This window comes from Toxorhynchites rutilus, chromosome 3 (assembly GCF_029784135.1).
Source record: "Toxorhynchites rutilus septentrionalis strain SRP chromosome 3, ASM2978413v1, whole genome shotgun sequence".
Lineage (NCBI taxonomy): Eukaryota > Metazoa > Arthropoda > Insecta > Diptera > Culicidae > Toxorhynchites > Toxorhynchites rutilus.
This window is the reverse complement of record NC_073746.1, coordinates 191,368,752-191,384,430: the sequence shown is the minus strand read 5'-3', so window position 1 is coordinate 191,384,430 and position 15,679 is coordinate 191,368,752. Positions and strand designations below refer to the sequence as shown.

Here is a 15,679-nt window from a genome sequence, read left to right as displayed (position 1 = left end):
AATTTGTTTTTCACATTGCAGCCCTTGTTGAATGGTTCTTTGTGTATAAAATGATTAACACTGCATTCGTATTTGTAGCAAACGTTCTCTGAGAAGCGGATTAAATAATAAATAGTTTTTTTTTTCATTATTAACCACCTAAATTTCTCGAAGAAATCACATTTGTGCAATACGTGAAACTGAAACTACGATAGAGTGGGTTTCAGGTCATTAGATAGTGCAGACCATGAGTATAACGCTTTTATTATTTCTATGGAGCCATCTAATTTTTCTTGGATTCATATCATTCTATATAAAATTTGTTATGTGCAATTAATCTAACAGTTCGGCTGAAAAGTTCATAAACTTGACGTCTAGATGACGCCTCTTGCAAAAATCTACTCACAAAGCAGCATCTTTCAATGGATACGTGTCAAAATTTGACAGCAATCGGTCGATTGGTACGTGGGTTACAGCATTGAGAGTGAAGCAACTTTTGTTATTGTGAAAAAAATGGAAAAATCTCAAATCAATGAAAACGATGGCAAAACTGCATGAATTGGGCTTCAAACTAAGGCTTATTTTGAGGAAAACCCGATTATAGTACTCAATAATGATATCGAAAAGTTGTAAGATCGCTATAATCGCTGTGTCGCCCTCGAAGGCAATTATGTTGAATAATAAAATTGAATATTGCAAAAAATAAAATAGTTTTACTGTGTTACCTTATAAACTTTTCAGCCGAACTGTTAAGCTCCAAGCAACATAATTTCATGTTTATTAATACTTATCATCATTGTATTACAGATATATAAATCTTGAATGATTAACGCTGCATTCGTACTTGTACCAAACGTTCCCTGAAAGGCGGAGGAAAATTATAAATACTGCGTACCATCAGTTTCACTGCACTCTACATAGAAAGGAATCATATCAACATGCAACAGAAGTTGACATTCTCCAAAAAATCTGTACGCCATCTGACATCGGTCAAGATGAAAGATTCCTTCCATTCGTATATCTGAACTACCCACACCTACTGCTATTCTATTTGAATCAAATGTTCTATGCTTCAAGTAAAAGAAACCAAACGTTATGTCGCAATTTTATATCTATGATTGTCATCCCTGTGACGGTCAGCATAATGTCTACTTTCTTAATTCCAGTCCACATTCCTTATCATGCTGACATTAGAAGGCGGGCGCAAATATATGCCTGTACATTGTCAAAGTTTTCGGAAACGATGGAACTTAAAATTCGGCGCATTTGGATCGCGGAATTATTCAAAACAATGATATCGTTTATGTTGGAATCATCAAACGTCCATGTTCATAATCGTAAGGCAGACCTACTTCAGTATTCGAATATTACAATTAAATCAGAAGGAAAGGAAATTATATTCTTTTTAGTCATCAGAATGTCCGACAGAATAACAGAGAGAGCAAAACATGGTGGTTCTGAAAGATTAGTGCAAGAAAGTATTACCTGTACACAGTATTCATCGTGTAGAAATATACCTAAATGGAATTGTAACTATGTACAGAAAGGAGAAAATTTTTGTACAGATTATAGTATTGGACGTTATAGGCCATTGATCTGTAAGCGGCACAAACATATTATGAATGGAATTGATTATCTGAGTAAGAATTGTATAGTAAATATTTACATTAATTCATTATGGAGCAAGAACGGAGCAAATACTCTTGATTTTGCGAAACATGCGAGTACAGACTTGAGCAACGCATACCATAAGACATGGAACGAGAATCTGTACCATCGCATTGGAAGAAATGATACCCTGTTGTTATTGAACATGTTCATCACAACCCAGCCGAAAACTGTAATGTGCATATGTACAACTGAAGCAGTAGAGAGAGAAAATATACATAAAAAAATGGGAACTATCTACCACAAGTACGCTAGATTTATAAAACTAGTAACGATGCTTACAGCAATATGGATGCTGCTAATGAAAAAGAAACATACAAAGCTCAATCTCCATATATTTCTTCTACTATTACTATGCACACCAACCATATCAACATCAAAACGAAGTACGAGATATAGTACGAACATTATTATGACGAAGTATGGACCATTAAGAGGTATTCTGATGCCAAGAACTCCCACAGTAGAAGCTTTCCTCGGAGTGCCATATGCGTCGCCACCTGTAGGAAGTCTACGGTAAGTAAATTATTTTTAAATGTAGTTATTATTATGCGAAATCAATTTCACTGAAACACCAATGTTACTGTTTTCATTATCTCTTAAAATGTGGAGACGACCTGGACTGCCCATGATTGCATAGGAGACGTAATCGACAACACCATTAGTGTTGGGAAAACGCATTTATGTTATTTTTTGGCCTACAAGCATAACCATGAAAATTTCCGATGAAATGATCTGTCCAGTTAAAGGATATTATCGGCAAAAAGAGGGCCAAGGAGATGTTGCGGATTAAAACATTTTTTTTTTCATTTGGAAAACGCTTGCGTCTATTTATGCGGACAATCAATCGTTTCAATGAACATTTGTCCGCATAGCTAGACGTAATCACCAGGTTGCTCTATTTGTAGCGTTAGTATTTACAATTTACAATTCAAAACGTCTCCGTCGGTAATTTCAGTTGTCATCGGATAAAATCAAAAAGGTTTGGAAGAAATTTGATGAAATGTCTGGAAAAGGTGCTCTCTTGATTTGTTGCGAGTCTATGAAAGTACTTTTTTCCTGAAGAATACTCTGGGATATTATAATAACAGAAGATTCGTGTTTTTTCAATTAATTGAATTTGTAAAGGCAATTTGCAATGTTGGTAATTTTGGCAACATGATTTACTGATATCACAATCAATCCCATAAAGATGGTGGAGTGACTCACCCATTCGGTATGAGTAAATGCTGAGTATGTGGAATAATTCAATCTACTATATATATATATATATATATATATATATATATATATATATATAATAGTGTTTTTCAATGTTATAATTACCTAAATTTCTGCATTTGAATCTTAAAGTAGATATATATATATATATATATATATATATATATATATATATATATATATATATATATATATATATATATATATATATATATATATATATATATATATATATATATATATATATATATATATATATATATATATATATATATATATATATATATATATATATATATATATATATATATATATATATATATATATATATATATATATATATATATATATATATATATATATATATATATATATATATATATATATATATATATATATATATATATATATATATATATACTTTAAGATTCAAATGCAGAAATTTAGGTAATTATAACATTGAAAAACACAATTGCTTCTTTTTGTTCATCGTGTACAGAAAATAGTAATTATATGAGCAGCGTTCCAATGGTTTCTTATATGCATCTATTAGGAAATACTAAGTAGTGAGACACTATCGTGACTGACATGTTTGGACTCCATAAAGAATGTGATTCAAATGTAGATTTAGCTTATAGCACATGATACCGACAATTTTTGATTTTTGAACGATGTATGAATGCTGTATGGAACTACGTCTGTTATGCGGACAAACAGTGATTTTTCGGAAACGTTTTTTTCAAAATTGCTCAAATGTTTACGAACAAAAAATGTTTGTTTGCATATTGAGTAAACGTATTTCATTGTGTAGAATGCGAAACAGCGAAAAAGTCGATTTTATTCATTTTGTCGTTTACGTCTCCTATACAAACATGGGCAGTGGAGTAGTATGTTTATTTCGTATTGTATATGTATATGGTAACAATGTTTAGTGGATAGTAGCTATCGATAGATAACGCTGCTAGATCGTCTCATTTTGCAAAAGTCGCGAATCATCTCGGAATTATACTTGGTTTTTTTTTTATCCAAACTATATATTTTTATTAAGGCTCATATGGCGTCAACCTGACGGGGCCGGGAGTTCAATATTTCGACAATGTTTGCTTTATAACTATGTTAGTAATATGTAACCGATTACTCGCGGTTGGCTCGAGGTTAGTATTACAAGTGTTTTCGTAATTGTGATGTTGCTGTCTTCAATGATCTGTACCTGTGCTCGACACGGGATACTTCCTATTGGGATGCAGCTGACCATTAATCAGCAACGCCCCCCTAGTCTGTACCCCATATCTAGCGTGGTGCGTCTTCTCGAGAAATCCAGGATAGAATGGTCACTAGCCGGCGCAATCATCAGCTCGTGTAGGGTTGTCATGAGCGGTACAACCTTTGGCTTTTGTTGAATCATCAGTGGACTGCACAACCTTTGGCCCGTGTATCTGTAAAGAGTGTGTGTATGTATTGCCGCGACTAAGTAAAAGTTTATAGATCGGATAGGAGGGATATGAAACAGGGACACAACGAAGGAAACATCATTAAACGTTGACATCGGCGTTTCTGAGGAACAGGTATAGATGAAGCAGAAGATCAGGATCACGGCTACCTAAGATATCCCGGACGGGGATATCCGATTGTCTGCCTTTTGCTCTCAGTGCTCTAGAGAGCTGAGAGCGAGCAGCATGGAACCGGATACACGACCAGACAATATGCTCGATGTCGTGGTAGCCATCGCCACAATCACAAAGATTGTTTGCTGCGAGCCCAATGCGATAGAGATGCGCGTTTAGGTTGTAGTGATTGGACATAAGCCGAGATATCACGCGAATGAAATCACGACCGACATTCAATCCCTTAAACCAAGCTTTCGTCGAAACCTTAGGGATAATCGTGTGTAACCAACGACCGAACTCATCTTCACTCCACATGCGCTGCCAACTAACGAGTGTGTCCTGACGAGGAATGTGAAAAAATTCGTTATAAGCAATTTGCCTTTCAAAAAGTGTGCCTTCTGAAGCGCCCACCTTAGCTAGCGAGTCCGCTTTCTCATTCCCCGGAATCGAGCAATGAGAGGGAACCCATGCTAAGGTAATCTTGAATAATTTTTCGACCAAAACACTCAATAGATGTCTTATTCTTGTTAGGAAATAAGATGAGCGTTTATCAACTTTCATTGAGCGGATTGCCTCTATTGAGCTGAGACTGTCTGAAAAAATAAAATAATGGTCGATGGACAATGTTTCAATGATCCCTAAAGCGTAGTATATCGCACCCAGTTCAGCGACGTACACGGAACAAGGATCTTTGAGTTTGAAAGAGGCACTGGAATTTTCATTGAAGATGCCGAAGCCATTGGACCCGTTTATGAATGAACCGTCAGTAAAGAACATTTTATCAGATCTAACTTTCCCATATTCTGCCGAAAATATCTCCGGAATATAATCGGAGCGTAGATGATCTGGGATTCCATGGATCTTTTGTCGCATGGACAGATCAAAATTGACAGAGGAATTGCAAAAGTATGGGAAGCAAACTGGGTTGGAGATGCCCGGTGAAGGGTGCACTTCGTGGGTAAGGTACTCATGGTATAAAGACATAAAACTTGACTGAGGAGTCAGTTGGAGTAGATTTTCGAAGTTATCAATCACCAATGGATTCATGATCTTGCAACGGATGAGAAATCTGTAGGATAATTCTGTGAACCGAAGAGTAAGCGGGGGTACTCCTGCCAAAACTTCGAGACTCATCGTATGTGTCGAATGCAGACACCCCATTGCTATACGCAAGCAACGATATTGTATTCTCTCCAGCTTGAGAATATGAATCCTGGCAGCTGATCGGAAGCAAAAACTGCCATATTCTAACACTGATAATATCGTTGTTTTGTACAACTGAATGAGGTCTCCTGGATGGGCACCCCACCCTGTTCCGGTAATTGTTTGGAGAAAATTGATTCTTTGCTGGCATTTCTGTTTCAAATACGCAATGTGTCTCCCCCAGGTACACTTAGAATCAAAATATACACCCAGGTATTTGAAAACCATAGAGTGTTGGATCGTTTTGCCGGATAGATGAAGCTGGAATTGGGCGGGTTCGTGATTCCTAGAAAAAACGACCATTTCAGTTTTCTTTGTAGAGAATTCGATACCCAGCTTGAGGGCCCACGTGAACAGATTGTTCAGGGTATCTTGCAACGACTTTTGCAGAACGACGGGATTAGTACCCGTGATGGAAATAACTCCATCGTCTGCAAGTTGTCTCAGCGTGCAATCTCTAGTTAGACAATCATCCATATCATTGACGTAAAAACTGTACAAGAGGGGGCTTAGGCAGGAGCCTTGTGGTAGGCCCATAAAACTGTAACGAGAAGATTTCGAGCTGCCATGAGAGAAAATCATGTGCTTTTCTGACAGTAAATTCTACAGGAAATTGTTGAGAATTGGTGAAAGTCCACGATTATGAAGCTTCTCTGAGAGAATTTCCTGGAAACTGAATCAAATGCCCCTTTGATATCGAGAAAAACGGAAGCCATTTGTTCTTTGCGAGCAAATGCGATTTGGATTTCAGAAGATAGCAGCGCGAGACATTCATTTGTCCCTCTACCTCGGCGGAAGCCAAACTGCGTATTTGACAGCAAATTGTTCGTTTCGACCCACTTGTCCAAACGAAGTAGAATCATTTTCTCTAACAATCTACGAATTAGTCTAACTAATTAATTCTCTCAGTGTGATGATTAATCGATTAATCGATTATTTGGATCGATTAATCGTATCGAATAAGAAACTGCTTAAAAGTATTCGATTAGTGGATGAACGATTAATTTCAAAAATCGGGGATCACTAGACTTGTCAATCAAGTGCCCGACCACGGAGGAAGCGTGTTGCCAGATGTGATATTAATTCCTTTCCATAAAGTGATGCCAGATGCTAACTGAGCTACTCTCATGACGAGGGGTACATTGACCCCTCACATCTTCCTTCTTCTCCTTAAAATGTTTGAATTATTGAGAGAACGAAAAAAACATCATCATACCTATATTGAACTGCAAAAACATAAAATTTTAATTTATTTTAACATCATGTAACTCAATCCATCAAGTCAACTATCAAGCTCTTTTACCAAGTTTTATCCAAGCAGATTGAGCACTATTATATGAAATATGTAAGTGGCACTTAAAAGCGAGTTATACAATTTTCTCAGTGTATGACGCGCAGTTGCCGCTGAAACAGAAATAATTCTATGCCGCTGCCGCCGTCGGCATACTGGTCCGATGTGGCCTATAAAAGGTGTGGAGGAGCAGGGCGCTTGTTAGTATTAGCATGCAAAAAAAACTGTAAACATTTTCGAGCTCCTAAGTAGTGACGACACGTTGGATAAACATTTCATATCGATCATCCAATGTGACGTCACAAGATGTCAAAGATGGAAGTCAGCTGTTTCGTGTAGAGACGCGGGAAATGCGGTAATACACGAAAACCACTAAGCGTTCATTCATTTTAATAATATTCACAAATGAGTTTTTTCGGACCTTATATCTCTGACATTGGCACAGGTCTACCTATTCTAGCATTTTATTCACCCTGGGGTTATATTCAGCAATTCAGCACTTCTGTCAAAGGTAAAAAAATGAAAGAGAAAACAAAGAGAAGAACAAGGCACATTTTGTTTATTCTTCAATCCAAACAATAAGAGCACAGTGTTATTGATATCAGTTGGTTTCTTCACCGCTTGCAACTAATCTCACGAAGTCTTCAAGGTACCCGGGTTCCTTCCTCACTCGAGATGGACGCTGATGATTCGTTTGGTCCGATTGATCACCCAGTGGAATACTTGGTACCGTTTCGTCGTTTGTGTTGCGCCACGGGTTAACTTTTTTGGTCTGTGATACATGGCGCTTGAGAATTTGACCTACATCATTTGTCAACGTTAAATTGCCGTTTTGCTCTTCAAGGACAGTGAAACGCATAGGAGAAAATCTGGTTTCTCCCTTCGCCCGGGATAGACGTTCTACAATCACATCATCACCAGGTTTGACGCGACACGGTCTGGCATCTCGTCGAGTATCTTCCCTTTGTTTTGAGAGGAGTTTCGCTTCACGATCTCGTTGTTCCAGTAGCTCATCGTTAACATTACTACTTTCGTGGTGAAGAAGTGGGAGTCCTCGTTTAATTTTTCGTCCTGTTAATACTTCCTCAGGTGCTATTTTCGTGACTCGGTGAGCAGCCGCATTGTGCGCATCTACGGCTGCGCGGAGTTCCTCAACGAAGTTGGTTTTATTGGCATACGCAGTAGACATCGCTTTATTTATTACCTTCATATACCCCTCCACGAGACCGTTCTGCTGGGGGAAGAGTGTAGTTGAGAAGATTGCGTTTATTCCTCGTTCAGAACAGTAATTCTTATATTCGTTCCCATTGAAGGGTGGACCGTTATCGGTTTCTATGTTGGATGGGAGCCCTTCTCTTTCGAATATCATTTCTAAAATTGGTTTCGTGTGATTAAAGCTCGTCGATTTCACAGGCTTTGCTATCAAAAACCGTGACCGATAGTCGACAACTGCTAGTATGGAGATTCCACCGAATTGGACGTATGGGCCGTTAAAATCAAGAGCGATGGTCTCCCAAACGCCCTTGGGAACGAATGTACGCCTCATTGGAGTGGGCTTTTCGGGTCGCCCATTTACTGCACAGGTAGCACAAGTCCCTACCCACTTCTCAGCATCAGTTGACATTCCCATACCACCATACACCTTGGCGAAGAATGGTCTTCATTTTTGCTGCCGACGGATGACCAGAATGAGCGACCTCCAGAGCTTTATTACGAAGCTGTTCCGGAATCACAACGCAGCCGGTCTTTGCAACGATTCCATCTCGAGTAGATAGGTCATTTTCAAGTGTATGGAATTTGCGTAAGTGCCCGGGCCATTCTCCAGTCTTCAAGGATTGCATCACTGATTGTAGAGTCTCGTCTGTATAAGTTGCTTCTGCTATTTCTGCGTTCGTTAGGAATCCAACTGCGTTCGCCTCAAGGGAGGCTATCTCCCAAGGGCTAGAATCTTCCTCAAACGGGCGATCATTTCCACAGTATAACCTTGATGAAGCGTCCGCGATGTTGTCCCTACCGCGGACATATTCCACGTCGTAGTTATATGGACTCAGTCGAAGCGCCCAGCCATCTGCCCGAGTTAGAGCCCTCTTCGACTCCTCTCGAGTACGATTTAAGATGAATGTTATGCCTTGAGCATCCGTGCGAAGTGTGAAACGTCTGCCTAACAAAAAGTAGGAAAAGTGTTCCACAGCCCATACAGCCGCCAGTGCTTCGCGTTGGTTTTGTGGATATTTCTTTTCGGTCATCGTTAGAGCTTTAGAGGCGAATGAGATTACTCTGCGAGCCACGTCTTTGCCTTCTTGTACCAGGACAGCACCTAGAGCTACCGGAGAGGCGTCCGTGTACAGGATTGTCTTGTCATCTTCGGAGAAAAAACCTTGCGCTACGGTACATTGTATAATTCGATCCTTGACTGTGTTGAAGGCTTCGCTTTGCTGAGGTCCCCAGATCCATGATACCCCTAATACCGACATACCCCTAATCCACTCTGGTGCCTTTGTGACACGCTCTATAATGCCAAGGTTTTCCATTTCCTGCAGTCTTTTCCGTGCTCCTTCTCTGAAGGCGGCTGGAACGTTGTAATACGTGTTCTTCACCGGTACAACGCTCTTGTTGACGCTAAACTTAACTTTAATTCCAGGCATTTTCGGGAATTTTTCAGGCCCATCAGAGTACTCACAGATATTGATGGATAGTCCTACATGCAGCAAACCCATGTCACTCGCCGTGGATCGACCGAGTAGCGAACGCTGTCCTTCATTTGCGACGTAAAATGTTGTCTCAATCGAAGAGTTGGAGGTTCCAGGAACATTGATTTTAGCTCTGAACGCGACATTGATGGTTAACGGTTCTTTTGAACCGTATGCGTGTAACTCATTCTGTATGGATGGCTGAATCGGATAAAGCTCGGCCCGACCTTTATGGAACTCTTGTTTTAGATGTTTCCAATCGTCAACTCCGATGACGTTCACATCGGCCCCAGAGTCAATTAGGAAGGTAATCGGATTGGAAGACCCAACGCTACAGTCAATCAGCACGTCATTAAAGGAAAGGGCATTTATGTGCTGGAATGGTAAGACACGAATTGAAACAGTTTTTTTTAGTAACAAGCGAACTTCTCATTTATTTAAAAACAGATTTACAAGCTTCACTTGTTTAATACCTTTATGTCCTCCTCTTCCTCATCGGTCCAACCAGGGGGATTTTCACGTTTAATTTTTCGTCCTGTTAATACTTCCTCAGGTGCTATTTTCGTGACTCGGTGAGCAGCCGCATTGTGCGCATCTACGGCTGCGCGGAGTTCCTCAACGAAGTTGGTTTTATTGGCATACGCAGTAGACATCGCTTTATTTATTACCTTCATATACCCCTCCACGAGACCGTTCTGCTGGGGGAAGAGTGTAGTTGAGAAGATTGCGTTTATTCCTCGTTCAGAACAGTAATTCTTATATTCGTTCCCATTGAAGGGTGGACCGTTATCGGTTTCTATGTTGGATGGGAGCCCTTCTCTTTCGAATATCATTTCTAAAATTGGTTTCGTGTGATTAAAGCTCGTCGATTTCACAGGCTTTGCTATCAAAAACCGTGACCGATAGTCGACAACTGCTAGTATGGAGATTCCACCGAATTGGACGTATGGGCCGTTAAAATCAAGAGCGATGGTCTCCCAAACGCCCTTGGGAACGAATGTACGCCTCATTGGAGTGGGCTTTTCGGGTCGCCCATTTACTGCACAGGTAGCACAAGTCCCTACCCACTTCTCAGCATCAGTTGACATTCCCATACCACCATACACCTTGGCGAAGAATGGTCTTCATTTTTGCTGCCGACGGATGACCAGAATGAGCGACCTCCAGAGCTTTATTACGAAGCTGTTCCGGAATCACAACGCAGCCGGTCTTTGCAACGATTCCATCTCGAGTAGATAGGTCATTTTCAAGTGTATGGAATTTGCGTAAGTGCCCGGGCCATTCTCCAGTCTTCAAGGATTGCATCACTGATTGTAGAGTCTCGTCTGTATAAGTTGCTTCTGCTATTTCTGCGTTCGTTAGGAATCCAACTGCGTTCGCCTCAAGGGAGGCTATCTCCCAAGGGCTAGAATCTTCCTCAAACGGGCGATCATTTCCACAGTATAACCTTGATGAAGCGTCCGCGATGTTGTCCCTACCGCGGACATATTCCACGTCGTAGTTATATGGACTCAGTCGAAGCGCCCAGCCATCTGCCCGAGTTAGAGCCCTCTTCGACTCCTCTCGAGTACGATTTAAGATGAATGTTATGCCTTGAGCATCCGTGCGAAGTGTGAAACGTCTGCCTAACAAAAAGTAGGAAAAGTGTTCCACAGCCCATACAGCCGCCAGTGCTTCGCGTTGGTTTTGTGGATATTTCTTTTCGGTCATCGTTAGAGCTTTAGAGGCGAATGAGATTACTCTGCGAGCCACGTCTTTGCCTTCTTGTACCAGGACAGCACCTAGAGCTACCGGAGAGGCGTCCGTGTACAGGATTGTCTTGTCATCTTCGGAGAAAAAACCTTGCGCTACGGTACATTGTATAATTCGATCCTTGACTGTGTTGAAGGCTTCGCTTTGCTGAGGTCCCCAGATCCATGATACCCCTAATACCGACATACCCCTAATCCACTCTGGTGCCTTTGTGACACGCTCTATAATGCCAAGGTTTTCCATTTCCTGCAGTCTTTTCCGTGCTCCTTCTCTGAAGGCGGCTGGAACGTTGTAATACGTGTTCTTCACCGGTACAACGCTCTTGTTGACGCTAAACTTAACTTTAATTCCAGGCATTTTCGGGAATTTTTCAGGCCCATCAGAGTACTCACAGATATTGATGGATAGTCCTACATGCAGCAAACCCATGTCACTCGCCGTGGATCGACCGAGTAGCGAACGCTGTCCTTCATTTGCGACGTAAAATGTTGTCTCAATCGAAGAGTTGGAGGTTCCAGGAACATTGATTTTAGCTCTGAACGCGACATTGATGGTTAACGGTTCTTTTGAACCGTATGCGTGTAACTCATTCTGTATGGATGGCTGAATCGGATAAAGCTCGGCCCGACCTTTATGGAACTCTTGTTTTAGATGTTTCCAATCGTCAACTCCGATGACGTTCACATCGGCCCCAGAGTCAATTAGGAAGGTAATCGGATTGGAAGACCCAACGCTACAGTCAATCAGCACGTCATTAAAGGAAAGGGCATTTATGTGCTGGAATGGTAAGACACGAATTGAAACAGTTTTTTTTAGTAACAAGCGAACTTCTCATTTATTTAAAAACAGATTTACAAGCTTCACTTGTTTAATACCTTTATGTCCTCCTCTTCCTCATCGGTCCAACCAGGGGGATTTTCACGGGCCGGATCGTTTTGGAGACTATTCACACGTCGCTTTCGGCAGGCTGACAAGAAATGTCCTCGTTCACCGCACCCGTTACAGTTCTTATCCCGTGCCGGACAAATTGCCCCACTTCTGTGAACGGGACGGTAGCAACGGTTACAACGGTTGTAGCGTGCGTCGGGTCGCTTGTCCGATCTGCGGAACCGCTTCGACTGGTTTCTAATTTCTCGATCATCTCTATTACGCTTTCGTTGCAAGTCCGTGGACTTGCCGTGATGCACTGCTAAAATTCCGGAACCACTCGGCTGTGCCGTTTCTTCTTCATAAGCTTCCTCTCTCGTTGCGGATTGCACAATGAAGTTTGTGTCATAATTGTATATTCTCGCGGTTTTGCTCAAGTCCCTGTTACGCAATCCCTTTAGCAGTTGAGCTCTGACAAAACGCTCCTGATCTGTGGTGCTGTAGCCGCACAAACGAACTTTCTCCCGTAGTCTGGAATGGAAAGCAACCGCCGACTCTCCAATACCTTGCATCATTCCTGCGAATGCCTCGTGCTCCGCCGCGGTATCCGTCATGGATTGGAGGTACCTTGTTATGTTGCTCACGAAGATAGAGTAGCAATTCGGTTCTTCCAGCCCCGGTCGTAGATCCGCGGCTCTCACGATTCCTTGGAGCTCTTGGCCCAAGCATAGGAAAAGCAACTTCGATCGTTGTACGCATTACCCAGAGACACCGAAAGTTCGAAGTTTTCGAAAAATCGGTTCCATTCCTCCCACATTTTATTCGCGGGAATACCGTTGGGAAACGGTTTTATGTGTTCCCATCTTGGTGAGGAAATGGAACCTTCAACGCGCTCATGGGAGATATTCCAACTGTCGTGGACATTGGCTCGCGTGGTGGTACATGCGCTGTAACCGTGTTCGTTCCTGGAAACTGGAACAGTCGAGTCGTGAATGGCAGTAAATACTCCGCCGTTCGGTTGCTTATTGGATGCCATGGCTTGAACTAAATTCTCTACGACTTTCTCGAGTCGTTCGATTTTGTGGGCTAGCTCAAGATTTGCGTTAGTTGGCGTGGTTGTTGGTTTCTCCGGTGATTTTTCGAGGATTGCAGTTTGTGTATTCACCGTATATAAATGTTGTTCCTCGTCGTCCAACAATGCGTCCGAAGTCTCCGAAACGTTATGGCTTTCAGAAATGTCAGAACTGGAATCAAAACTCTCGTCACGGTCTGAAGCATCGCTTTGGCCGCTCTCACAGCAGCTGCTACTATCGCTGACTTCCATGTCCTTGTCTTCCGGACGCATCGAGGTTTCGCCGGTTTCTCCATTACGAGACAACTCGTCGTGGTCACTATCGGAGCTGCTGGTGGCTCGCACGTATTTGCCTTCCATGATCCAAGATTGAATGTGAACTCGTAACCTATAATATCCAAGTTATATCACAATATAAGAAATCTCTCTTGATCGAGGGCTTTTAACAGAGCTAGTAGTTATCGTCAATCAATCAGATTATGTCTTTTGTGGCAACCTCCACGGTCTACCATTGAGGGTGAATGTGAACCACCTCGCAATCTTTACAATCATCTTAAATTTTATTTCATTGATAATTGATGCGGTCGAGGGTGAAATCAACCCACCTCGCGATTTTCTGGAGTAATTCCGACTCCGTAATTTTTTCTGTGGTAACCCCCGCGGTCTACCAACGAGGGTGAAAACAGACCACCTCGTATATGATCAGTTCAAATCATGCTTCCTGGAGTCATCCCGACCAATCCAGTGTTTCTTCTATGGTAAACATAGTTCATTCGCGGTCTACCAATGAGGGTGAAAACAAACCGCCTCGTATATGATCAGGCATAATCATGTTTTTTGGAGTCATATCGACCGATCCAGAGATAAAATATGCTGAATTACCACATTGAATACGAATTTTCTATTCTCAGAAATACGCAAATAACCTTACTTTGTTATAAGATGTCTTTCTGAGCGTGATCCCAGTGATTCCCGTAAATAACTTTTTTAAATTGATTTTCTTATAGTCAAATTAGCCAGAATTGGTCTCCTGGAAGGATCGCCAAAATGTGTGTCCTGAATTTACTACGGGAATCACTGGGTCAATTGGAGCTTAATATTGCACGTCTTACCTCGTGGTCAGTTGAGTATCGAAAGAGGACTTGTCAATTAAGTGCTCGACCACGGAGGAAGCGTGTTGCCAGATGTGATATTAATTCCTTTCCATAAAGTGATGCCAGATGCTAACTGAGCTACTCTCATGACGAGGGGTACATTGACCCCTCACACCTTGGTCGTCCATTATTATTCATAGTTGTTGCTGGTCGATAGTATCATATGCGGCTTTAAAATCAATAAATATGTGATACGTAGGAATTTGATATTCGGTATAGCTTGTTTTGGATGGAAATGTGTATGCAGATTTACAACAGTCGGTACGCACATATAAGATTGGTTTCCTATATGTTCTAATGCCACCCGGGTAACGTCTACACTACAAAATACTAACATTACCAACACGCTTCGCATAAAGAAATACTGTAAATAAGTGTGTAAATAATGTGCTTGAAACATGGCGTAAACATTTTTTAGTTATTCTGTATCAGGTGATATGTGATATTTTCAATTCAAATCCTCTGTCCTTACCAGTGCTTGGATATTGAATGACCTGAATATGAACCAATGCCATTCGTTCGTTTGTTCATTAATGAACAATACTACCTCTGAACCATCCAACACTGTGATGCAGGGCGAACTGCCTTGATTCACTACTTAGGACGTCGGTGAATCATCAACATTCGAAGCTTGAATGCTAAACGTGGAGAAGGAACATTCAATGCTCATTCTCTCTTCTCTTCGTGTAATACCTTCTAGTGGGCGTCATCCACTCTCAACTGTAAACAGAATGTAGTCGCTTGTGCTCTCTTAAGGTGAAGGTGGAACAAATGGCTGCCACAATGGCGCTCATTTCATTCAACTCCCTCCCTCACCCCTCGCCCGAAAATCAATAATTTTGCGAAACAGTGTGAAAAGAATGATCGTTTTCGCACACTTCCCATCAAGGAATATCAACCAAACTCTAATCGATTACTCTCAAAATATCAAATTTTTATCTGCTGTCGCACTGTATAGTTAAAAACGTCGGAAAACTCGAGCTTGTGCTCTGAAAGTAAAATATTCATTTTTCAATCTCCGGCAATGGTTTTGTTTGTATTGGTGAAAGCATCGTTATTTTTTCGACACTGATGCCAGACAACATCATCGAAACAGCTATAAAAACCACTCAATAAAATGTTATTTCTGAGTCATTGCGTTTCATGTCATGAAAATCAATAGAATAAAATTGTGT

General features: G+C 41.1%; 1 protein-coding gene across 8 annotated transcripts in view; it reads left to right on the top strand.

Moving 5' to 3' along the window:
- The window catches only part of LOC129776956 (neuroligin-4, X-linked), a 92,794-nt gene that overhangs the window by 35,644 nt on the left and 41,471 nt on the right, over positions 1-15,679 (top strand). For 6 of the 8 annotated variants that reach the window (XM_055782928.1, XM_055782926.1, XM_055782924.1 and 3 more), the window contains exon 2: positions 787-2,163. In XM_055782928.1, coding sequence (XP_055638903.1) covers positions 1,040-2,163 — 1,124 coding nt within the window. In that variant the 5' untranslated portion in view covers positions 787-1,039. Of the gene's footprint in view, positions 1-786; positions 2,164-11,872; positions 12,197-15,679 lie in introns of those variants that run through there. The other 2 variants (XM_055782927.1, XM_055782930.1) reach the window with 2 other exon arrangements.